General features: G+C 35.5%; 1 protein-coding gene across 1 annotated transcript in view; it reads left to right on the forward strand.

The window, feature by feature from the left end:
* The first annotated feature begins 101 nt into the window (after window positions 1–101).
* Window positions 102–27,984, forward strand: part of LOC102808117 (ATP-binding cassette sub-family C member 10-like) — a 64,066-nt gene continuing 36,183 nt past the window's right edge. The window contains exons 1-10 of the mRNA XM_085495624.1: window positions 102–237; window positions 2,803–4,390; window positions 5,155–5,382; window positions 5,882–6,038; window positions 6,410–6,597; window positions 6,885–7,136; window positions 7,802–7,900; window positions 8,531–8,720; window positions 15,079–15,372; window positions 16,322–16,502. Coding sequence (XP_085351750.1) covers window positions 2,831–4,390; window positions 5,155–5,382; window positions 5,882–6,038; window positions 6,410–6,597; window positions 6,885–7,136; window positions 7,802–7,900; window positions 8,531–8,720; window positions 15,079–15,372; window positions 16,322–16,502 — 3,149 coding nt within the window. The 5' untranslated portion in view covers window positions 102–237; window positions 2,803–2,830. The remainder of the gene's footprint in view (window positions 238–2,802; window positions 4,391–5,154; window positions 5,383–5,881; window positions 6,039–6,409; window positions 6,598–6,884; window positions 7,137–7,801; window positions 7,901–8,530; window positions 8,721–15,078; window positions 15,373–16,321; window positions 16,503–27,984) is intronic.

Raw genomic sequence — 27,984 nt, forward strand, 5'->3', positions numbered from 1 at the left:
AGCTGTATTTATTATACAATTCCACAAGTTATTTTTTATTGGACTCTATTAAAATATACACATGGTGCCGTAAACAAGTAAGTGAAACTTAACAGCTGACTAACAAAAAATAGCAAACATCGAAAATTCGCAGAAGATTTATCAGGAAATGATTGTGAATGGTCGATATGAATTACTCCACATATTGAACGAGATAAGCATGGCACAGAAAGAGGGGAATGCATAATAACAGTGCAGGTAATATATGGTTCATCTGTATGAAAACAAACGAGACCACAGATGTATCTTGCTAAAGTTCAATTTTTATTCCACGTTGTCTTTACACATGCACTATTGATGCAGATCATCCATGAACTGGCTATTTTATGTATAGTTGTCAGGGTTATATACAAACAGCAAGACATCTGGAATACTTGGTAGATTTATGCGCCAGTTAGATGTGTGTGAGGGGTGGTGGTGTTGTTAAGCTAGAATATAATAATAATTTTATAATTTTTCATTTAATATCCTTTATATAGCTGTATGGATATGGGAAATCAACAAAATCAACCCTCCTATGCAGACAAAATTTGAACGATTTTACACCACAGCACACAAGTTTCTATTATAAGGGTGAAACTTAAAAGTCTATTATGCTGATCTGATTCCAAATACTATATCTGGGTCGAAAAATAACCCGGCCAACTACAGGGGAATTGCCATCTCTAGCTGTCTTGGCAAGTTATTCAATAGTATTCTAAATATTAGGTTGACATCATTTTTAGACTCTAATAACATTCTTTCCGGTCGACAGTTCGGATTCAGGCATGATTGTCGAACTACAGACAATCTTTTCATACTAAAAACCCTGGTAAATAAATATCTCTACAGTGGTAAGTCAGAGTGCGCCAATAAACAAAATAACACAAATATTAAAAAATCAAAAAAATTATATGCCTGCTTTATTGACCTTAGAAAGGCCTTTGACAGTGTCTGGCATGATGGTCTATTCAAAAAATTAATCAAATATGGTATAACTGGAAAAATGTATAAAACTATCAAAAACATGTACAGTAAAGTAAAATATAAAGTTAAATGTAAAGAAGGCTTAACAAAACATTTTCAGTCCAATATTGGTGTTAAACAGGGATGTAATCTTAGTCCAACTCTCTTCAATCTTTTTTTAAATGACCTGCCCACTATTTTCAATACTAATACCTGTGATCCTCCTTATTTAGAAAACTCGCATGTCAGCTGTCTACTCTATGCCGATGATATTGTGATACTTTCTAAAACTAAACAGGGATTACAGACATGTCTTGATAGTTTGGCATTGTATGCTAAAACGTGGAAGCTCTCTGTCAACACTGACAAAACCAAAATTTTAATTTTCAATAAATCAAACAGACGTTTGAATAATGATACTTTTTTTCTTGGAGGTATCGAACTTGATACAGTTAAATCTTATAACTATCTGGGACTAGTCATTAGTGCCAATGGTAAATTTAAGGATGGCCTAAAAAACCTTAAACGCAAGGCTCAAAAAGCTCTGTTTTCAATGAAAGCAAAGCTTGGCTCAATACAAAACATAAGTATAAAAGTTTCAATTTCCCTTTTTGACAAACTCATCAGACCTATCCTCATTTATGGTTGTGATGTTTGGGGTGATGAGTTCTCCACTAAATCACCTATTGAAGACGTTCAATTAAGTTATTGTCGGTATCTACTGGGGGTGTCACAACACACACCAATTATGGCCATGTATAGCGAGTTAGGCAGATACCCCCTAGACGTATTTATAAAAAAACAAATAATTAAATATTACAGTCGGGCCATGAATTCTAATAATGCGTTACTCAAGGAAGCTTTTGTGGTTAACCAAAGCATTAAAAGTAAATGGTATCTAGAAGTGACATCATTATTAAACAATATCCAACTATATCATTCAGTTAACAACTGTGATAAATTAACCTCGGCACAAATGAAACAAATTGATTTGGGCATCAAGGATTTATTTCTAACAAAATGGAAAGGTGAGGTCCATAATGATAACCGCACCAAAGCAAATGAGAAAAACAAACTAAGAACATATCGGCTAATCAAATCAGATTTAAAACTTGAGCCATATTTAGTCAAGCTAAAAAACTTTGAACTGCGTAGTGTGCTTACCAAATTTCGTCTTAGTGACCATAGTCTCAAAATTGAAATGGGTCGTCATAAAAAAATCCCACTAAACAACAGGGTTTGTGACATGTGTAACAAAGGTCTAATTGAGGATGAAATGCATTTTCTGCTGGAATGCAACAAATATAATGAGTTGCGTGCCAAACTGTTCAATAAAGCTAAGGATATGATCCCAGCATTTGAAAATAAACCTGCAGAGAAAAAATTCATGGAATTGTTACAGAATGAAAACATTATTATACCAGTAGCACAGTTCATAAGTAAAAGCTTTGAAGTCAGGAAGCAGGGTCTTACTTGACATCTTAATGCCTGCTGTCAATTTTGTAATTTTATATTAGATTGTATTTTAGAGATTTTGTATTATTTAGTAATTTAGTGATTGTATTTGTTATTTGTTATTTAGTATATTGTGTTTTTGTTTTGTTTTTTTATATATATATTTCTCCTTGTACTTTGTGACCATTTTCTTTTCCTCCGGGGATTGTGTAAGAGTCAATAAGTAAATGGAAGGACATTTCTAATAGAACCACACATAAACACAAAATGCATTGATTGATGGAATGTTGGATCATGAAATCTGACTTATTTTGACCTTAGTCACACCTCTGCAATTTATGTAATTCTTCATTACTTTCACAGAATACTACTTCCATTGTATGCCTGCAAGATGACATTTTGGAAGGACTTGTGTGGAGTTAGAAATGTATCAGTGTGGAGCGAAAATGACTTTGGTCAGTGTTTCTCAGACCTGGCATTTATTGTGGCCAGTCATATTCTATTTGCTGTCTGCAGTTCTTTTCAACTTGGTACACATCAAGTCACCTATCGTCAAAGTGTCTATAATACTAACAGAACATATTTCAAAATTGTAATCATCCGACTTGTGATATCAATATTCTTGGCAGCATTATCTGCGATTGAAATAATAGTTCTTTCTTTGCAAAAAGTACATCTGGAAATTATTGATTATACAACAAATGCAGTCGTTTTCATTGCATGGCTTTTACATGCTGGTGCTTTATGGAAATTGAGGTTGTTGCCTGTTAACAGAGGCAGGGGACCAATCACATTGATTGTAACATGGATACTGACACTATTTGCTATATGTATTCAGCTGAGAAGTGCAATCTTGAATTTAACTGGTGAACTGCATAATTTACAGACTGTGGAAATTATTGTAATTATAATTGTAGGATGCTTACAATGTTTGTATTTGATATCCCTTGTGCCGCCATTCACAGCTCCCATTGATCTATCACTTTATTCAAGTATAAATGATACTGATGGTGCAAGAGAGCCACTACTCGCTTCGTCCGGACAACAATTACTCGGTATTGCTGAAGATAATGCTAACTGTTTTTCAAAACTTGCCTTCTGGTGGGTAAACCCATTGATGTTGAAGGGGTCAAAGGGCTGTTTGAACTCCACAGAAGACTTATTTCTGTTGCCAAGGAAACTGCAAACTGAGTATGTATCTGCCATGTTTGTAAAAGCTTGGAAGAAACCCATAATTGTGAGTGGAGAAGTTGAGGGCAGTATTCAAGAAGTCAAAAATACTAGTGTATCCGATGAATCTGAGGGAGTGTTCATTCCTTCTGTTGAATTCTCGCACACTGATTCTAAAACTAAAAATACTAATATGAAAAGTACAACTTTGTTAATGGGTATGCATAACATGCTTGGCTGCAGATACTATTCGTTAGGTTTACTCAAGTTATTTTCCGATGGTCTTAACTTTGCAGGTCCCCTTTTATTACATGCATTAGTTTCTTACATGGAGAACCGAGATGAGCCTGTACAAAATGGCTACTACTATGCTGGGGCTCTGTTTTTAACAACATCCATTACTGCATTGTCGTCTGTACATTTCAATTACTTAGTTAATAAGGTGAGCTTAGAGATGAGGGTTGCCCTGGTAACCAGTGTTTATCATAAGACCTTATCAGTGGGTACAACTGCCCTATCCAAATTTGCCACTGGTGAAATTGTTAACTTGATGAGTACAGATGTTGACAGAGTGCGTAACTTTGCTATAAGTTTCCATGCATTCTGGAGTCTGCCCTTCACAGTTGCAATCGCTTTGTTTCTGCTGTACCTGCAAGTGGGCTTGTCATTTCTAGTTGGTGTTGGTGTGATGGTTGTATTGATACCTCTAAACCACTGCATAGCCAGGAAAATTGGAAAACTCAATCAGAGTTTAATGAAGAAAAAGGATGCCAGAGTCAAGGTACTTGTACTTTGTTTTAACTAGATTATAATGATGTTGATTTTTTTTGTGTGTTGATGATATGATAATAATCAAATCAGTTCTGTAGATGGTGTCAACTGTCCATGCATTCAATCTTTTTTCCTCAAAAATTAGTTTTGGCTTCTCTCTTGTGATATTCTCCGAGCATCAACTGTATCAAGTATCACTTTTTGCCTTTAAACTTGTGTTTATGGTGAACTGTGTTTGTGTATGAACATTACCAGTACTACTTAAAGGTGCTAGAAAGACACACAGATGATCAGGATCAGAAAATATTTATTGCTTGTTTTCTGCACTAATCGAATTAATGTAATTTTCATCCTGAATGTTGCACGGTAATTACCCATAAAACAACTTACATTCACACTATTGCATTTAAGAACGGACCTACTTTTTTTTAGTTTGGAAACGTTTCTGTAGCTATTTTTCACTATAATCTCATCTCTTCTGTGTGGTCAAAATACTAAAATGTGGTTAATATAGTGTATTGGAACAAATGTGAATCTATGTGCATCAGAAGATGGTTCAAAAGCTTTGTAAATGAAATAAAACAAAAACAAATTGTGAAGCCAAAAAATTGCCAACATTCAAACATGCTGAAAACCATTTACTAGTAGAACATATAATCGCATATACCGGGACCATAAAATATTTCAGATAATACCGGTAGTTTGTCAACACCATTATAAAAATCTAAACACTCTGAATGCAAATATAATATACTAGTTATCTTTGTTCATTAGATGATGAGTGAGGTCCTATTTGGTATCCGAGTTATCAAGTTTTTTGCATGGGAAAAGCACTTTGGAGACAGAATAAAGTCTTTAAGGTCAGATGAACTCCAGAGTTTGAAAGGTATTAAGTACCTTGATGCATTTTGTGTTTACTTCTGGGCTACGACACCAGTTCTTATATCGTTATTGACATTTACCACGTATGCAGCATTAGGAAATACACTGACGGCAGCTAAGGTGAGTACCGGTACATGTATCTTCGTATCATTACATAGAGGTATTACTGGACATGTGCACCGGTACCTTTTCTATAGAATGACGTCATTTGAAAATGTTGCGATGTCAATCCATTGGCCATTAGACACCTCTCATTTCACAGAGGGTATGGGTTGTGTTGATAATATTACATTGATAAAGTATTAATACCATTATTATTTAACACCACCAATAATTGGATGTATCCTGTTTAACCAAAATAGCTAACAACAGACAATATGGTTTCATAAATTCTTGCATAGTTTATATGGGATTTCAAAAACATGTTTAAGATGAGACAAAATTTTATGTCGACACTAGTTCATCAGATATTGTATTTCACACGTTGTTTATCGATGTGCTGGGTTCATTGAGTTAATCAATTTGCTTTCTGATCGGTTTGACTGTTAAATGTTAGGGTTGTGTAGCTAAACAGGTACCATCTTGTAAGACACTTTGAACTATAATCTGTTTGTTTCAGGTGTTCACATGTGTAGCCTTATTTAACATGCTAGTAGTACCTCTCAATGCATTTCCATGGGTTTTAAATGGTTTGATGGAGGCATGGGTATCTATGAATAGATTACAGACTTTTATGGATCTCCAGGAACTGAATTTATGCCTGTATTATGAGCAAGGTATGTATGTCATACATTTATTATCCATTGTATTCAAATATAGGTGTTTACAGTGTAAGAATTATGCAAACCAATGTTATTTTCCAACATTTCATCATAATTTGGTAGTATGTACCGGTAGTCTTGTTGACTCACCAAATTTGTCTGCTGGCACCATTTTATTCCATTCATATCAACTGTCTGTGGAGGTTTTCTGTGTTAATTGTGCACAGTTTATAATTGACATTTATGTTGATTACTTTTTGGGTGTTGGTTAATAAATTTTGTGTGTGACCAGTTTGCTTATTCATCACGACAACACGTACGCATGTACTAGGGTTTCTGGAGTGAAGAATTAGTTAGAATATTAATATGTTGACATCTTGCAACAGGACCAAGTGAAGAAGACATTGACACATACGTGTCTATTAAGAAAAGCAGCTTTCATTGGGAATGGCATCTGACAACCACAGATGAGAAGTCTACTGGTGATGTCCAAGTGACAGGCGATAGTAACAGCGCCCTCAGTGTTGATGGAAGAATATTAAAATTAACAGATATTAACTTGGAGGTTAGAAAGGTGAGTCTGAATTTTTTATTAATAATCTTTTTTATAATAGCTATAATATTCAATTTCTTATGTTTCGATAGCGAATCACACTTGTAATTCTTTTGATTTTTAGAATTTTGAAAAGGAGAAAATAATATTAGTCATGCAAATATTTAACATTTTGAAACAAGGTGAACAGCCTTCATTAAAATTTATGAATGGTTTGAAGGAAAATTTAAATTCCTGTTTCCATGGTAACAAGTATAGAATATGCTGAACAATTATGCTTAAAATATTTGTAATGAGTTTAAATTTAGGGTCAGCTTATTGGCATAATTGGACGTGTTGGTTCGGGTAAAAGCTCTCTCCTGTCTGCCATCACTGGGGAAATGAATAAAGACAGTGGTGAATTATGGGTAGATGATTTGCCTGGTGGGTTTGGACTTGTGACTCAAGAATCCTGGATACAACACGATACTGTAAAAGATAATATCTTATTTGGAGAGCCATTCAATGTATATAAATATGATGCTGTGCTAGATGCATGTGCATTGAAGGAAGATATGAAGGTGAGTACAACATAAACAAATGCTGCCTTTGGTGGCGCTCTAACAACTGCTGATTATACCAATTTGTTCATATTAATTTATAGAAAAGGAAGGGTGCAATAGGTGAGGGAATAAACAAACTGTTACTGCCAAGTTTGTAGGGTTGCAATAGCTTCAAATCTAGGTATATTTGTATGAATAACACTGATTGCGAGTTGCATGTTGCAAAATATAGCAGTTTAGATTACTCAAATGTCAGTTTTGTGACAGATAAAATGTGTCAGTTGCAAATATTGTAATTGTGTGTTGGGACGCTTACCTAAAGTTATTGAAGTTGAGAGAGATACAATTTCATGTGAAAATGTACAGGAAGCGTCCCCTCTCACAATTATATCACTCACAATAATACATGTGATCACTTACAAAAGTGACGTCTGCAACTTGCGACTCGCAAACTTTCACAACTGTTGTATTCATAGACCCATACACACCTGTCAGATTAACATACATGTACATCTTTTGAATTTTGTTTTTGATTGTATTTTGGGTGCAAAAATCTATAGGATACTACTGTCTTCTCCTCCTACATTTTTGTTGTATGTTTTACTTGCTACAATTCCCATAAACTTAGTTAACTATGATTTCCACTCAAATGTTTGCAAAATATTTTGTTTTGTTGAACATAGATACTGCCAGCTGGTGATGAGACTGAAATTGGTGAGAATGGTGTAACACTGAGTGGTGGTCAGAAAGCTAGGATATCACTTGCAAGAGCTGTATATCAGGTACACAATTCTAGAGTGGTAGCTTGAACAAAATTATTAAGCCTTGATACAGGTTTACTAAACTATGGATAACTCCAATATTCTGACCATATTAACGTTTTGAGAGCTAAATTCAACTGCTCCTCCGACATAAAATATTGACAAAAATTTCAAATTTGTTGATCAAAAAGTAAAATTAATGTTATATTAGGTCTGTTTAGTCCAAAATTAATACTGAATTCAGTGATTTTTTAAACCTGGTGTTTTTAGAAACTAAATTAACTAGCCAAATGACTCAATTAATACCACTTCAATATTCATATGCGCTAGGCATTCTTTTTCTAAAAAATAAATAAAACCACTCAATGTAAGTTGAAATAATGCTTTAGGATTACACTGTATTATGAACACCTCCCATTCAAACAGCCAACTTGCACAGACCCTCAGCACTAACTAAAGTAATGAGTGAGAACTAACTTACCCATACCTTTAGCTGTACCTTAAAACACTTGTGTATGGATTTATCTAATAATGTGAGCTCTGACGTCTTTCCTGTTATATAAATAACTTTCTTCTTGATATGAATGTTGACTTAAACCTTACCTGTTACCTGTATTTATTGATAATTTGCACTGTTACTATCATCTACAGAATAAAGATGTATATTTATTGGATGATCCACTGGCTGCTGTTGATACCCATGTTGCCGTTCATCTCTTCCAGCAGTGTATTGTGGGATTACTAGGGTGTAAGACCAGAATTCTTTGTACTCATCATACTCAGTACTTACAGGATGCTGATCTTGTTGTCGTCATGGAGGAAGGAAGAATTGTTAATTCTGGTAGGAATATTAAATTATGTTAACACCACAATGAGTAGAATAGAATGGCGTAGAATGGTTTTTATTGAACAAGATTTGTCATTTCATTAATTGTAAATTTTATAGTGCATATGCTCACTTTGTACCAAAGTAATAGGTGTGCATATGCTCACTTTTTACCAGAGTAATAGTTATGCATATGCTCACTTTGTACCAGAGTAATAGTTGTCCATATGTTCACTTTGTACCAGTGTAATAGTTGTGCATATGCTTTGTACCAGAGTAATAGTTGTGCATATGCTCACTTTGTACCAGTGTAATAGTTGTGCATATGCTTTGTACCAGAGTAATAGTTGTCCATATGTTCACTTTGTACCAGTGTAATAGTTGTGCGTATGCTTTGTACCAGAGTAATAGTTGTGCATATGCTTTGTACCAGAGTAATAGTTGTGCATATGTTCACTTTGTACCAGAGTAATAGTTGTGCATATGCTTTGTACCAGAGTAATAGTTGTGCATATGCTTTGTACCAGAGTAATAGTTGTGCATATGCTCACTTTGTACCAAAGTAATGGTTGTGCATATGTTCACTTTGTACCAGAGTAATAGTTGTGCATATGCTTTGTACCAGAGTAATAGGTGTGCATATGCTCACTTTGTACCAGTGTAATAGTTGTGCATATGCTCACTTTGTACCAAAGTAATAGTTGTGCATATGCTTTGTACCAGAGTAATAGTTGTGCATATGCTTTGTACCAGAGTAATAGTTGTGCATATGTTCACTTTGTACCAGAGTAATAGGTGTGCATATGCTCACTTTGTACCAGAGTAATAGGTGTGCATTTGCTCACTTTGTACCAAAGTAATAGTTGTGCATATGCTCACTTTGTACCAGAGTAATAGTTGTGTATATGCTTTGTACCAGAGTAATAGTTGTGCATATGTTCACTTTGTACCAGAGTAATAGTTGTGTATATGCTCACTTTGTACCAGAGTAATAGTTGTGCATATGCTCACTTTGTACCAGAGTAATAGTTGTGTATATGCTCACTTTGTACCAGAGTAATAGTTGTGTATATGCTTTGTACCAGAGTAATAGTTGTGCATATGTTCACTTTGTACCAGAGTAATAGTTGTGCATATGCTCACTTTGTACCAAAGTAATAGTTGTGCATATGCTTTGTACCAGAGTAATAGTTGTGCATATGCTTTGTACCAGAGTAATAGTTGTGCATATGTTCACTTTGTACCAGAGTAATAGGTGTGCATATGCTCACTTTGTACCAGAGTAATAGGTGTGCATATGCTCACTTTGTACCAAAGTAATAGTTGTGCATATGCTCACTTTGTACCAGAGTAATAGTTGTGTATATGCTTTGTACCAGAGTAATAGTTGTGCATATGTTCACTTTGTACCAGAGTAATAGTTGTGTATATGCTCACTTTGTACCAGAGTAATAGTTGTGCATATGCTCACTTTGTACCAGAGTAATAGTTGTGTATATGCTCACTTTGTACCAGAGTAATAGTTGTGTATATGCTTTGTACCAGAGTAATAGTTGTGCATATGTTCACTTTGTACCAGAGTAATAGTTGTGCATATGCTCACTTTGTACCAGAGTAATAGTTGTGTATATGCTCACTTTGTACCAGAGTAATAGGTGTGCATATGCTCACTTTGTACCAGAGTAAGAGTTGTGTATATGCTCAATTTGTACCAGAGTAATAGTTGTGCATATGCTCACTTTGTACCAGAGTAATAGTTGTGTATATGCTCACTTTGTACCAGAGTAATAGGTGTGCATATGCTCACTTTGTACCAGAGTAATAGGTGTGCATATGCTCACTTTGTACCAGAGTAATAGTTGTGTATATGCTCACTTTGTACCAGAGTAATAGTTGTGCATATGCTCACTTTGTACCAGAGTAATAGTTGTGTATATGCTCACTTAGTGCCAGAGTAATAGTTGTGTATATGCTCACTTTGTACCAGAGCAATAGTTGTACATATGTTCACTTTGTACCAGAGTAATAGGTGTGCATATGCTCACTTTGTACCAGAGTAATAGTTGTGCATATGCTTTGTACCAGAGTAATAGTTGTGCATATGCTTTGTACCAAAGTAATAGTTGTGCATATGCTCACTTTGTACCAGTGTAATAGTTGTGCATATGCTTTGTACCAGAGTAATAGTTGTGCATATGCTTTGTACCAAAGTAATAGGTGTGCATATGCTCACTTTGTACCAGAGTAATAGTTGTGCATATGCTTTGTACCAGAGTAATAGTTGTGCATATGCTTTGTACCAAAGTAATAGTTGTGTATATGCTCACTTTGTACCAGAGTAATAGGTGTGCATATGCTCACTTTGTACCAGAGTAATAGGTGTGCATATGCTCACTTTGTACCAGAGTAATAGTTGTGTATATGCTCACTTTGTACCAGAGTAATAGTTGTGCATATGCTCACTTTGTACCAGAGTAATAGTTGTGTATATGCTCACTTAGTGCCAGAGTAATAGTTGTGTATATGCTCACTTTGTACCAGAGCAATAGTTGTACATATGTTTACTTTGTACCAGAGTAATAGGTGTGCATATGCTCACTTTGTACCAGAGTAATAGTTGTGCATATGCTTTGTACCAGAGTAATAGTTGTGCATATGCTTTGTACCAAAGTAATAGTTGTGTATATGCTCACTTTGTACCAGAGTAACAGGTGTGCATATGCTCACTTTGTACCAGAGTAATAGTTGTGCATATGCTCACTTTGTACCAGAGTAATAGTTGTGCATATGCTCACTTTGTACCAAAGTAATAGTTGTGTATATGCTTTGTACCAGAGTAATAGTTGTGCATATGTTCACTTTGTACCAGAGTAATAGTTGTGTATATGCTCACTTTGTACCAGAGTAATAGTTGTGCATATGCTCACTTTGTACCAGAGTAATAGTTGTGTATATGCTCACTTTGTACCAGAGTAATAGTTGTGTATATGCTTTGTACCAGAGTAATAGTTGTGCATATGTTCACTTTGTACCAGAGTAATAGTTGTGCATATGCTCACTTTGTACCAAAGTAATAGTTGTGCATATGCTTTGTACCAGAGTAATAGTTGTGCATATGCTTTGTACCAGAGTAATAGTTGTGCATATGTTCACTTTGTACCAGAGTAATAGGTGTGCATATGCTCACTTTGTACCAGAGTAATAGGTGTGCATATGCTCACTTTGTACCAAAGTAATAGTTGTGCATATGCTCACTTTGTACCAGAGTAATAGTTGTGTATATGCTTTGTACCAGAGTAATAGTTGTGCATATGTTCACTTTGTACCAGAGTAATAGTTGTGTATATGCTCACTTTGTACCAGAGTAATAGTTGTGCATATGCTCACTTTGTACCAGAGTAATAGTTGTGTATATGCTCACTTTGTACCAGAGTAATAGTTGTGTATATGCTTTGTACCAGAGTAATAGTTGTGCATATGTTCACTTTGTACCAGAGTAATAGTTGTGCATATGCTCACTTTGTACCAGAGTAATAGTTGTGTATATGCTCACTTTGTACCAGAGTAATAGGTGTGCATATGCTCACTTTGTACCAGAGTAATAGTTGTGTATATGCTCACTTTGTACCAGAGTAATAGTTGTGCATATGCTCACTTTGTACCAGAGTAATAGTTGTGTATATGCTCACTTTGTACCAGAGTAATAGGTGTGCATATGCTCACTTTGTACCAGAGTAATAGGTGTGCATATGCTCACTTTGTACCAGAGTAATAGTTGTGTATATGCTCACTTTGTACCAGAGTAATAGTTGTGCATATGCTCACTTTGTACCAGAGTAATAGTTGTGTATATGCTCACTTAGTGCCAGAGTAATAGTTGTGTATATGCTCACTTTGTACCAGAGCAATAGTTGTACATATGTTCACTTTGTACCAGAGTAATAGGTGTGCATATGCTCACTTTGTACCAGAGTAATAGTTGTGCATATGCTTTGTACCAGAGTAATAGTTGTGCATATGCTTTGTACCAAAGTAATAGTTGTGCATATGCTCACTTTGTACCAGTGTAATAGTTGTGCATATGCTTTGTACCAGAGTAATAGTTGTGCATATGCTTTGTACCAAAGTAATAGGTGTGCATATGCTCACTTTGTACCAGAGTAATAGTTGTGCATATGCTTTGTACCAGAGTAATAGTTGTGCATATGCTTTGTACCAAAGTAATAGTTGTGTATATGCTCACTTTGTACCAGAGTAATAGGTGTGCATATGCTCACTTTGTACCAGAGTAATAGGTGTGCATATGCTCACTTTGTACCAGAGTAATAGTTGTGTATATGCTCACTTTGTACCAGAGTAATAGTTGTGCATATGCTTTGTACCAAAGTAATAGGTGTGCATATGCTCACTTTGTACCAGAGTAATAGTTGTGCATATGCTTTGTACCAGAGTAATAGTTGTGCATATGCTTTGTACCAAAGTAATAGTTGTGTATATGCTCACTTTGTACCAGAGTAATAGGTGTGCATATGCTCACTTTGTACCAGAGTAATAGGTGTGCATATGCTCACTTTGTACCAGAGTAATAGTTGTGTATATGCTCACTTTGTACCAGAGTAATAGTTGTGCATATGCTCACTTTGTACCAGAGTAATAGTTGTGTATATGCTCACTTAGTGCCAGAGTAATAGTTGTGTATATGCTCACTTTGTACCAGAGCAATAGTTGTACATATGTTCACTTTGTACCAGAGTAATAGGTGTGCATATGCTCACTTTGTACCAGAGTAATAGTTGTGCATATGCTTTGTACCAGAGTAATAGTTGTGCATATGCTTTGTACCAAAGTAATAGTTGTGTATATGCTCACTTTGTACCAGAGTAACAGGTGTGCATATGCTCACTTTGTACCAGAGTAATAGTTGTGCATATGCTCACTTTGTACCAGAGTAATAGTTGTGCATATGCTCACTTTGTACCAAAGTAATAGTTGTGTATATGCTCACTTTGTGCCAGAGTAATAGGTGTGCATATGCTCACTTAGTGCCAGAGTAATAGTTGTGTATATGCTCACTTTGTACCAGAGTAATAGTTGTGCATATGTTCACTTTGTACCAGAGTAATAGGTGTGCATATGCTCACTTTGTACCAGAGTAATAGTTGTGCATATGTTCACTTTGTACCAGAGTAATAGTTGTGCATATGCTCACTCTGTACCAGAGTAATAGTTTTGCATATGCTCACTCTGTACCAGAGTAATAGGTGTGCATATGCTCATTTTGTACCAGAGTAATAGGTGTGCATATGCTCACTTTGTACCAGAGTAAAAGTTGTGCATATGCTCACTTTGTACCAGAGTAATAGTTGTGCATATGCTCACTTTGTACCAGAGTAATAGTTGTGCATATGCTCACTTAGTACCAGAGTAATAGGTGTGCATATGCTCACTTAGTGCCAGAGTAATAGGTGTGCATATGCTCACTTTGTACCAGAGTAATAGTTGTGCATATGCTCACTTTGTACCAGAGTAATAGTTGTGCATATGCTCACTTTGTACCAGAGTAATAGTTGTGCATATGCTCACTTTGTACCAGAGTAATAGGTGTGCATATGTTCACTTTGTACCAGAGTAATAGTTGTGCATATGCTCACTTTGTACCAGAGTAATAGTTGTGCATATGCTCACTTTGTACCAGAGTAATAGTTGTGCATATGCTCACTTTGTACCAGAGTAATAGTTGTGCATATGCTCACTTAGTACCAGAGTAATAGGTGTGCATATGCTCACTTAGTGCCAGAGTAATAGGTGTGCATATGCTCACTTTGTACCAGAGTAATAGTTGTGCATATGCTCACTTTGTACCAGAGTAATAGTTGTGCATATGCTCACTTTGTACCAGAGTAATAGTTGTGCATATGCTCACTTTGTACCAGAGTAATAGGTGTGCATATGTTCACTTTGTACCAGAGTAATAGTTGTGCATATGCTCACTTTGTACCAGAGTAATAGTTGTGCATATGCTCACTTTGTACCAGAGTAATAGTTGTGCATATGCTCACTTTGTACCAGAGTAATAGTTGTGCATATGCTCACTTTGTACCAGAGTAATAGTTGTGCATATGCTCACTTAGTACCAGAGTAATAGGTGTGCATATGCTCACTTAGTGCCAGAGTAATGGTCGTGCATATGCTCACTTTGTACCAGAGTAATGGTTGTGCATATGCTCACTTTGTACCAGAGTAATAGTTGTGTGTATGCTAACTTTGTTTAACAAATATAGTATATGCTAATGCTCAGTACTCATGTTATTTTGAAGCACTTTATAGCAGTTCTACTTTGATCTAACTCCTCATATGCTCTTCCTACCTACAGGACTCCCATCAGAGATTCTTAGGTCTACTGATTCCCCTGTTGTCTCGAAAACAGAAAAGAAGGCTGAAGTTGATGATGACCTAATAAGGATAAGGCATCCTAGTTTTATTGATATTGATCTGAATAAGCAAGATCAGTCAAGTGTGAGTAAAGACATTGAGACAGATGGGACATTAGTGAAAGACGAGGAAAAGGAGATTGGTGTTGTAAGATTCCATGTGTATCACTCATATTGGAAAGCCATTGGTAATTGTCTAGCTTCTTGTATTCTGCTCTCCTTGTTACTCATGCAAGGTAGGAATTCACTGTTAACTTATTGACATTTGCATGTTCACCAAAATTATAAAAATCAGTTTTATTAAATTTAAGACACACCACCAAACCAGCTGAAACTAAATTACCAAAATTGCAATCGCTGACTACTAGCTTATGGTCAAATATGTGCATATTAATTATATATATTAGCATATTGTCATCTCAAGAATCACAACCAATAAATAAAAAGGTCTATTCAACTGTTTTAAAATGAAAAATTTCACAATTATATGTTTGTTTTTTTTGGGGGGGGGGGTTGTTGCAAAGTACTTCAACCTTCCTTATTTAAGTTAGTACAAATATGCAAAAATCCTGATGCAATGCTCACTGTTTTGGATTTCTTCATTTTCTGGCTCATGCTTTAAAATAAAACAATTGAATCTCAGGCTCAAATTTAAATGAGCTCTGTTTATGACAAACAGCAAATTCTCTCTCCAATGAAAAACATTCAAGTCATATTATTAAAAATATAAGACACATCAGGTACACTCACTGTATGAAGGATTGGTACTCAGTCATTTATTTGAGATAAATGCTTGACTCACTCATTTGCAACTGTTTTGCATTATTGAAATATCTTTTTTTATTCAAGAATTCATATGTCATTTTTGTAGAGAAAATGAAGGTTTTTATGATGTCAGTTTGTGATCCAATCAGCTTAGATGAATTCAGGTCTATCTGGGGCATATACTTTGTTCCTATTCCAATGTTCTAAAAAATGTTCATTGGAAGCTTGGTTAGCAAGCCGCATATTTAGATGTATCGCTTTTTAAAATTCAGGGTTCTTTATTTAACCAATAAATACTTATCACTAAGGGAACTTGTCAGTTCCAGTGTTGGGCTTAATTGATCTGTCAGAGTTAGTTTATTCAGAAGAACTATACTCAACATTCACAGACTGCTTTTTATGATCTATATTGTTTTTTAGCTTCCCGTAATATCAATGATTGGTGGTTGTCATACTGGGTGACACATTCACAGAACAATTCTACTGCTCCACTGGATATAAACAGTGCTTTATATTCACCAGTTATCAACAGTTATGAGCAAATTACCAGCCCTCCATATGCATACACACTTACACCAACCGGATTCCACCATCTAAGTGTGTAAGTTATATTTATTTATTTATATGTATGATTTTCTGTTGTGTTATGATGCACCAGTGAATTGGCATATCGAGATGCAGTGAATGGGCATATCGAGATGCAGTGAATGGACATATCGAGATGCAGGGAATGGGCATATCGAGATGCAGTGAATGGGCATATCGAGATGCAGGGAATGGGCATATCAAGATGCAGTGAATGGGCATATCGAGATGCAGGGAATGGGCATATCAAGATGCAGGGAATGGGCATATCGAGATGCAGGGAATGGGCATATCAAGATGCAGGGAATGGGCATATCGAGATGCAGGGAATGGGCATATCGAGATGTAGGGAATGGGCATATCAAGATGCAGGGAATGGGCATATCAAGATGCAGGGAATGGGCATATCGAGATGCAGGGAATGGGCATATCGAGATGCAGGGAATGGGCATATCAAGATGCAGGGAATGGGCATATCGAGATGCAGGGAATGGGCATATCGAGATGCAGGGAATGGGCATATCGAGATGCAGGGAATGGGCATATCGAGATGCAGGGAATGGGCATATCGAGATGCAGGGAATGGGCATATCGAGATGCAGTGAATGGGCATATCGAGATGCAGGGAATGGGCATATCGAGATGCAGGGAATGGGCATATCGAGATGCAGAGAATGGACATATCTAGATGCAGGGAATGGGCATATCCAGATGCAGGGAATGGGCATATCCAGATGCAGGGAATGGGCATATCGAGATGTAGGGAATGGGCATATCGAGATGCAGGGAATGGGCATATCCAGATGCAGGGAATGGGCATATCGAGATGAGTGAATGGGCATATCGAGATGCAGGGAATGGGCATATCCAGATGCAGGGAATGGGCATATCGAGATGTAGGGAATGGGCATATCGAGATGCAGGGAATGGGCATATCGAGATGCAGGGAATGGGCATATCGAGATGCAGGGAATGGGCATATCGAGATGCAGGGAATGGGCATATCGAGATGCAGGGAATGGGCATATCGAGATGCAGGGAATGGGCATATCGAGATGCAGGGAATGGGCATATCAAGATGCTTCACAATATATCTTTTTGCTCCACTGACATGACATTTCAGCTTAGAGGGTGTACTGCTCACCTGATCCACACTAGAGGGACTGTACCTGGTCAAATATATTAAAGCTCTGTGTATGTGCAATTGTGTCTCTCACCACAGACTGGTTGTGTCCTCATGTTTGCTATTTTTGTTTGCCTTTTTGGCTGGAGAGCTGACTAAGGAAATTGGTAGCCAATTCAAGACTGATTTACCACCCATCTGTTTCAATGGCATGTACTCTTGTACACATATCATTGGCTCTCCTAGGTTACTAGTGAACTGACAGAAGTGTATGAACATTTGAGACAACATTTTTATTCACAATATATTTGTGACAGCTGTTGTCATGATGTTGGGTTTAATAGTGCCCTAAAATATGAATTATTCTGGCCATCCCACAAGTCTGTTGAAACTGTACATGTCAGTATAATTTGTCAGAATTAAAAGAAAATTCAAATTACATGAAAAATACATAAAAGCACAATTAAATAAAAGATGAATAAAAAAACATGTACACTGATTTTTATAAATAAATTGACTTGTATTTGTTTTTTGTTTTTCTGGATCTAATAGAGGCTTCAAATTTTGGTTCTGTGACATTTATTTGGAGATAATAAAATACAATGATATAGTTCTCTACACATTAGCTTCAATCTACTTCATTATATTGTGTGTGAATATTTGGGGCGTTTACCTTGTCCTATTTACAGAATTAGTGCATTGACCCCTTCCTGCTGATTATTAGTGTCTGCATGCTGTCACTGTTGTATATATATATATATTTAGGCTATCTTGCGGCGGGGGGAGGGGGGTGAACTCTAGATTTCAACCCTAAATGTGTTGAAGGATGTTGAAATCATCAGATTGATTCACTCACAGAATGTTGAAATCATCAGATTAATCAAAATCAAATTGATTGAAAATATAGAAAAAAAACACATAGGAATAGCACATTGGAGTCTGTCATGGTTAATACTCCTGATGTAGGTACCAGTAAAAAGTTTGCATTCCATTAGAATTGCTTAAATATTATCAATGTTAACAGTGTGAAAGGAAACTAAATCCATTTGTTTAGAAAATTAGTAACTGTATAATTAGTATCTTTTTTATTAATGGTGATATAAATCAGGCATATATTTCAGGTTTCTAATATCTAAGCAGATTAACATCATAGCAGAGTTACATGTAGCAGGCATGTGGCAGAAATTGTTAATTGGACTGAAGCATTTGTATAGTATTAAAATAATGCATTCCAGAAATGTATCCATGAAATTAGATCAAGGAACTAGAAAGATGTAGGTCTTAATTTGCATATGTAGTTCACTTTACGCAATGCATGTCTGTACACATGACAGATAACACATACAATGATATTGATTACAACGCTCAGTGGAAATAATTCAGTCTGTAACTCAAGTATAATTAAAAATCAGATTACAGGTTGATTTATCTTGTAAACCAAACACAGCTACTAAAAACAATAATTATGCTTGAGGAAATATAACAAATTCTTACTTATATTATTTAGCATTTTTAATTTAGTCGATCTTGAGCATTGAATTCCTAAACAATAAATTCAGTGCTTTTGTCTTGTAAGTCTATCTAACCTATTACTGTACTCTCATTTCACATTCTATCACTTTAGAAATCTAAACTCAGTTATATTTTCAAGCTATAATTTATAATCACAGTCAACTTCATAAAATAATACATTTTTTGGAGATTACGAGGATAGATACGATAGAAATTATAGCGAAAGACGAGTGTGTTAAATATTCTGTTTTCTGTCATTGTCATCCCAGTTTGAATGAACTGACATTAGAATGATCCACAGAGAAAGACTCAAATGACCAATATACCAAAGCCCACCTGTTGGGTCTGGTCAGGATGTCATTGGCAACACGCTCCTCACATTGTTTCATCAAAACATTCTGAATTGATCTGACAAACATGCCAGTTTGATCAGGATGTCATTGGTACGTGGGCAGAGATAATATGCTCTCAGTTGATGCCTCTCAGCACACCGGTTAGATCAGGAAGTCATTGGTTTGATCCAGAGAGATGGTTTTGTCCTCGTACACGCTCTTCACTGTTCCTCTCTAACCTTGAGTTGACATACTTGTCCTCTGTTTGTCCTTGCCAACAATGCAAGTCACCTTGCCCCTTATGATTTGTTCCTTTCAATGACCTGTCTTTAACCTGTGTTGTACTTGCAATGAGTCAAGTGGGTTGTTCCAATGTATTGTAGGGGGGAAGGATGGTAGATGTTTGATGGGACTTTCATCGACCGTTCCACTGTGAGGATTATGGAAATAAATTCAGCTACTTTATCACTATATTGTTTATAATTCTTTTTGATTTCTATTATTATAGTAACAATTTAACATTTAAATCTCACTCTATGTGTTATGCCCTTTACACTGATAAACAACAATGTTGTTGCATGGGTTAAACCATTTACATATTAAAGGGGTGATGGTACAATTGAAAAGTGCCAATTATTTTTCAATCATATTATATCTCAAACAGTGTTAGTGTTAATTCATTTCAGTGCTTGTTCATTATTTTGTAACAGAATTATTTCTTTTCTTGTTATATGCAGTACCATGTATCTTTCATCGTGTGAACCACCCTTTTTTTATATTTGAAATCAAAAAGTCCAAACTAAATATCATACTAGTTTTTACTTATTGAGAACCAATTATGTGAGAATTATATATTTATTTAATCACTGATGACTATCTGATTATTTAACAAATTATGTAACAGGTGATGATAATTTTTCCTGTAAAGTATAGTAATTAGAATTCTATGCTTCCCATGTAAGGCAGTGGTTTCTTCCAAACCTATTTATATTTCAGCAACACAATTTTGAAGATTTTATCTTATTTTCTTTTTAATTAAATATATCTATAAAATATGTGGTCATTTTGTGTTTGTTGCATATTCTAATGTGACTATTAACTGGTTAGTTAAGTTACTTGATTTCAAGGGTAGGCAGAGAATGTTTTGAAATAGAGGAACTCATATACAGCAATCTCAACAGGCAGCTAGTAATTAAATATTTAAAACACAAATAAATACTGGTTACTGAAATCAATTTCAAAGTCCCTAAACACAGAAGATAAACTGCGTAATTGAAATGGTTAAAATGAAATGAACCTTATTTTTTACTAAATGTCTTGAGCCTCACCTCCATCAGAATAGTTTGTTCCATTGTTCTACTGAAACACTTTTTTGTGTGTTCTTTCACTTAGTTATTCATACATACATTCAACAGTGTACAATCTGCTTATTGGGCTACACTGTCTCCACACAGACTATTGTAATTGTGGTGGTGAAATTTGTTTTATGTCAATTGTTATGTTTTTTCATGACTTCTAAAAATGTCATGTATAGTTCTGCAGGCTATATGCTGTTTTAGTCTGGAATCAAGCAGATGACACTGTACATATATAATCTATATTTTTTTACTATATTTACATATTATTTTTAGAATAATGCATGTATTGTAATACCTACACCTCCCCCTACATAAATAGACTATTCCAGTATGATTCAGAGGTGAAGTTGAGGGCAATGATTTGCTCTACTTTGAAGGTTATGTATACATTATAGAGGGCAATGACACAGCCAGGATATCCTAGTACACTGGTGATTGTATTACACATTACTTTGGTTGATACTATTGGAGGAATAGGGGACAAAATACATGACCTTCAATCGGGGTCGTTTCCTCGGTATATACGAATTGGTATATACAAATTACAATAAAGATACTTAAGACATTACACATAAGGTAAAACAAATCACGTGACAATACAATGATAATAACGGTAATAAATCCTAGCGTAACAGTTGAACAGAACGATCATATAGTCAGTCGGGTCACGTCGAGGGTCACGCACTTTGTTGCAAAATGGCAGTGTGGTTGAAACTGGGTCATGGCGTGACGGGTGAGAAAGACATCATTAAACACTCTCAAAATCACAATAAAACGAGGAAGTGGTTGCATATTACAGCGTAGCCAACATGGGAAATAAAAAAAACGCCCAATACAAACGACATGGGTTCGAATCACACTAGATACACACTCACCAGACCCGAAGCAATCAGAAACCAGCAATCATTTTGGCTTTCCCGTTCAACTCACCAGAACACTAGAGTAGTTAGAAAAATGAACACCACTCAACGACCAACGTCGTGGCGTGGTACACAAGCGTGCCATCAAAATAAAACAAAATTAGCTTGAAAAGGCAGTGGGTTCGAGTCCCGCTCAGAGCTACCGTAAAAACGTAAATCAAATAAACTGAAATCGCTCAAACCGTAACAAGTAAACAAAGAACGTCGCGAAAAAATAATATACCTCACAAAACTCCACCATGCAAAACTGAATGAATAAATAATAAAATAACTTATGTCTTAAAATGGACGATGCGCAATTTGTTCAACAGTTTCCAGATTGTGACAAGAGATAAACAAGACCTAAGTCAAGGTAAGTTTTGTTAAAGTGTCGATGGCGTTCCCTATATTACGAAAACAATTCAGGCAACAGACGAATATCTTCTGTGGTGTTGTGGAATTAATACTGTGTCTGCGGAATTGTTGATTGAGGGTTCGAAGTCAGCAGTTAACATTTTGTTAGAAAGTTTCACAATTAAATCAAATATCCAATGATACCAGTAAATTTATTTCATTATTTTAACAACTTGCAATGGTGGAAGTTGGTCAAACACGAGTTCTTACACCTAAATAAGTATCAAATATTTGTCGACACATTTATTCTCTCAATTTAACAACCTTGTAGAGGTGGAAATTAATTAAACAACAGGTATTTACTCACAAATATAATAGTCAATATTTGTCCATACATTCATTCTGTCAATTTAAGAACTTGTAATTGTTGGAATTAATCAAATGAATTAATCAAAATAAGTCTCAAATATTTGTCCACACATTTATTCTCTCAATTTAACAATTTGTAATTGATGGAAGTAAATTAAACGCGACTTTTCTACACCAAAATAAGTCTCAAATATCTGTCCACACATTCATTCTGTCTATTTAACAACTTGTAATGGTGTAAAATAATTAAACGAGAGCTGTTTACACCAAAATAAGTCTAAAATATTTGTTGAGACATTTATTCTCTCAATTTAACAACTTGTAATGGTGTAAAATAATTAAACGAGAGTTGTCTACACCAAAATAAATTTCAAATATTTGTCCACACATTTATTGTCACATTTTAACCACTTGTTAGAAGTGGAAATTATTTAAACGCGACTTGTTTAATCAGTTGACATCAATGCAACTTACCCACAGACAGTGCACAACAGAGTATCATTATTGAGCAATTATAAACAGGAACGTGTCTTGGCATTAGGGTTAGGGTCGGGTCAGGTATGGGCAACGGAATTATTAACAGGAACGTGTCTTGGCATTAGGGTTAGGGTCGGGTCAGGTACGGGCAATGGAATTATTAACAGGAACGTGTCTTGGCATTAGGGTTAGGGTCGGGTCAGGTATGGGCAACGCAAATGGCAAACACCCAATCGGCAAGATGTACACTAACTGGTTATGGCATGCATATAGTTTACACATGTAAAAACACAAAATTGGCAATTTTGTGGACAATTGTAACTAGAAATACTAATAGAAATACATTGTATGTTGTATTTCTATATATATACACACTATATAGTCTTATCAAATGCAAACACATCCAATCAATCCATTGTGGTCTTGTGGGTCAGTTGTCTACACAGTGATCAGGAGGACCATGCCTGCCACTCTTTTCTCGCAAACACTAATTTGCAATAAAGGTAAATATGAAAACAAATCATTCATTTGCATGACTATCCATGTGGTTCAGTGGATATGTACAATGTAGGGAATGTGAGAGATCGCTGGTTCGAATCCAGTACGGATAGCACGATTTTTGAATGCTAGTGAAAACAGTGCTCCTATAAGTAGGACTTAAATCCTATCACTGGTGTGAAGACACTCGTGGTACAGTGGACAAGACAGTGCGCTGGGAACTCAAAGATTGCAAGTTCAAATCACGGACAGGACACTACTACAAGACAAGATATGAATGACGTTAAAAACATAAACAGCAACTTCTGTATATCAAGAACTCAAGTCAGAACACAAGAATACTACCTCACATGGCAGCCAGTCGAAGTCGTCGAAGTATGAACACAGTTGACATCTGTAGGTCACGTGCAACAGCAGACACGAGGAGCATGGCTGCTCTCCAAATGGGTCCCTTCTTTTGTATTGACCCCCTAAGGATTGCTAATCCCCCTTTCTAACTCTTTCCCCCAAAATAATATATCGCCCCTTTTAGAATGTATTGACCCACAAACTAATGAATATTCATGAGCACAGAAACTGCTATGTCATGAATAAATTAGCATAATTAAAAAAAATTGCATAAAGTGTAGGTACGTCCTCTGGAGTCCTGCCGACATTATTTCCATGAAGACGGAAATATAAATAAATTAACATATAACTGTGTTGTAATTTAATGTGGAGTGAATGTTTTGTTCCATGTTTTGGTTTTAAAAGTATAATTTTTTGCGGGTAGATTTCACCATCACAACAGGTTGGCATGCCAACTGGGCATACTTTTACATACCTAATTTATTTAATAATAAAAATAAATGATATACGGTATACAAACTAGTGGGAGGGGGGCTACTTCCATAGAAGTGCAATACGGGTATGTGCCGCCCGACTGGGTTGTCATTTGATGTTTTTTTTTGTTTAGAAGTGGGTGGTCATTTATCAATGTTTTGGTTTAGAAGTGTGTAGCATTTATTTACATTTTCTCAGGTCCTTATATTCAAAGCCAGATACCGGAAAAAGCTGAATAAAATGCATTCACTGGTTGTGAAAGTTGTGAGCTGGGTGTTTTTTTTCCCGCGTTCGATATATCTTCATGGATGATGTCATTCTTTTTTAATGGGCATTCTCACATCTATTGCAGCCATTTTCAGCAGTATTGACTGTGACTGTTGTGTTTTCCAGTTACCAAAGTGTATGTGGTACGAGTTAAGTCATGTAGGTCATTGAAAACACTTGTGTTTAGAAGTGCATATATAACTACTACAAGACAAGATATGAATGACGTTAAAAACATAAACAGCAACTTCTGTATATCAAGAACTCAAGTCAGAACACAAGAATACTACCTCACATGGCAGCCAGTCGAAGTCGTCGAAGTATGAACACAGTTGACATCTGTAGGTCACGTGCAACAGCAGACACGAGGAGCATGGCTGCTCTCCAAATGGGTCCCTTCTTTTGTATTGACCCCCTAAGGATTGCTAATCCCCCTTTCTAACTCTTTCCCCCAAAATAATATATCGCCCCTTTTAGAATGTATTGACCCACAAACTAATGAATATTCATGAGCACAGAAACTGCTATGTCATGAATAAATTAGCATAATTAAAAAAAATTGCATAAAGTGTAGGTACGTCCTCTGGAGTCCTGCCGACATTATTTCCATGAAGACGGAAATATAAATAAATTAACATATAACTGTGTTGTAATTTAATGTGGAGTGAATGTTTTGTTCCATGTTTTGGTTTTAAAAGTATAATTTTTTGCGGGTAGATTTCACCATCACAACAGGTTGGCATGCCAACTGGGCATACTTTTACATACCTAATTTATTTAATAATAAAAATAAATGATATACGGTATACAAACTAGTGGGAGGGGGGCTACTTCCATAGAAGTGCAATACGGGTATGTGCCGCCCGACTGGGTTGTCATTTGATGTTTTTTTTTGTTTAGAAGTGGGTGGTCATTTATCAATGTTTTGGTTTAGAAGTGTGTAGCATTTATTTACATTTTCTCAGGTCCTTATATTCAAAGCCAGATACCGGAAAAAGCTGAATAAAATGCATTCACTGGTTGTGAAAGTTGTGAGCTGGGTGTTTTTTTTCCCGCGTTCGATATATCTTCATGGATGATGTCATTCTTTTTTAATGGGCATTCTCACATCTATTGCAGCCATTTTCAGCAGTATTGACTGTGACTGTTGTGTTTTCCAGTTACCAAAGTGTATGTGGTACGAGTTAAGTCATGTAGGTCATTGAAAACACTTGTGTTTAGAAGTGCATATATAACTAGAAACAAAAAACTGTTTAGAAGTGAGTATAGTTTACGAGAGATGGGCTGCACACCCCTACCCACCTATGGTGGAAGTAACCCACCCCCCTCCTCCCCGGATTAGTAGTTACCTGCAATAATTTCACTTTTTCGCTCTTTTCACATTACTTTCAACATTTTAACAAAATTTTGAAGGTTTTCACTATAAAACTGATGTATTTTACTCATTTATTCAAACTGTTTTACTTTCATGTTTAAAAATGGCAATGTGCAGACAAATTGTATTTGCCTAGATTAATTGCCTCGAACCCTATGTGACGACAATAAATGTGTGCAAGGTTGATTTGTTTTTGATTTTTCATTTATTTCTTTAAATAAAATTGGTATTATTTTTGTTTTTGTTTTTTTAAATTCTGACAAAAAACAATCTAAACAGATCATTGTTAATGACATATTGCCATCAAGTTTAATGTTCATACCTAGTCAGAATAAATCAGCCAAGACATGCCTACAAAATGGTGTGACATGTTGTTTTGTTTTGTTCAGTTAGTCAGATGTCATCAAAATGAAAATCAAATGAACATACATTATGTCTTGTCTTGTACCTACTTTGAACAAAATTGGTCCAGAAAATGATTAAGAACACATGCAAATAAAACCGACATGGCCATCAGTCAGCCATTTTGATTCAAATCACAATACACCACCCCTATATAAATGGACTAATCCAATATGATTCAGAAGTGAAGCCAGGGCAATGATTTGCTCTACTTTGAAGGTTATGTATACATTATAGAGGGCAATGACACAGCCAGGATATCCTAGTACACTGGTGATTGTATTACACATTACTTTGGTTGATACTATTGGAGGAATAGGGGACATTATTTCCATGAAGACTAAATAAATTAACATATAATTGCATTGTAATTCATTCACAGATGCAACATATCAATAGATGTGACACAGCATCTTCCCTCCAAAAAAATGTATGTAAGTGATTTCTCGACAGGATACAAACATGGACACAGAGACAAGAATCATGTGTGAATGGGTGGTTAGCTTAAAGTGTAACTTTTGTTCGGGTGTTTTGTTTTAAAAGTACTATTTTCTTTGTGGTAGATTCCACATGTAAATTACCACTGTCTTAGTGCATACATGTACCTCTACATACCAATTTTCTGTTTGGTACAAAACTAATGGTACATTTTTAATGCCTGCATTAAACAGTATTTCTGGACACAACTATTTGCCGAATCCTGCATTTAATAGGTAATAGGATAGGATAATTTATTTGGAACGTACACAAAAACAATGCTTGAGTAAAGTCCAACGTAAGAAACATACAGTATCACAACTAATCTAAAATAATTTTAAAATCTGAAAAACAAAATTAGCTAAAATACTACAAATATATTTGTCTACACTAGAGAAGACATTAATAAACAATTCTCCGTTGGTAATGTTTGATAGTCAGGTGAGTATTTGAACAATGTATAGAGGAATTTTTTTCTGTGTTCTGATAAACTGTCACAATGAAAAAAGTAATGTTTTTCATCACCCACATCTTTAGAGTCACATTTGTTACATACCCTGTCAATTTTATTTATTCCCCTGTGACGACCTATTTCAATTGGCAAGAAGTGGGCTGAAATACGAAATTTGGTTAATGCTACTCTGTGTTTTTTGTTTTTTTATATCATCCAAGTATTTTTCAAATTTATAATTATTTTTGAATGTTTTATAAGTACTTAGTTTATTATGACCAGGTTTGTTCAACTGACTTTCCACGTTTGTTGAGTAAATTTGGTTTAACCTTTCTTTAAACAGATTGCAAAAATTTGCCTGATTAGTATCCGTGTTTGTCATATTTGTAATTTGTAGAAGTTTTTGGACAAATTTATACCAGGGATCGTATTTAAACCCACTACTTTCTTTAAAAGCAGCTTCGATAATTATGTTGTTTGTTTTCTTACATGACAACTTTTGATAAAATTTTATAACAGTAGTACAAACATCAATCACAAGTGGGAAACGACCTAGTTCACCTCTACAAGAAATATTCGATGCATTCCTATGTACTCCCAAAACTCTCTTACAAAACTTTATATGAAGTTTTTCTGGTAATATTTTGTCAGAGAATACAAAAACAGTATTATCAATCTCTGATTTGCTATTGCCAGTTCCACTAAATAGATTAGTCAGAAAACTACCCCAAACTTCTGACCCATAAAGAATAACTGGTTTAATAACAAAATCAAACAGTTTA

The sequence above is a fragment of the Saccoglossus kowalevskii genome, chromosome 2 (genome assembly GCF_978046115.1).
Source record: "Saccoglossus kowalevskii chromosome 2, keSacKowa6.1, whole genome shotgun sequence".
Classification (NCBI taxonomy): Eukaryota; Metazoa; Hemichordata; class Enteropneusta; family Harrimaniidae; genus Saccoglossus; species Saccoglossus kowalevskii.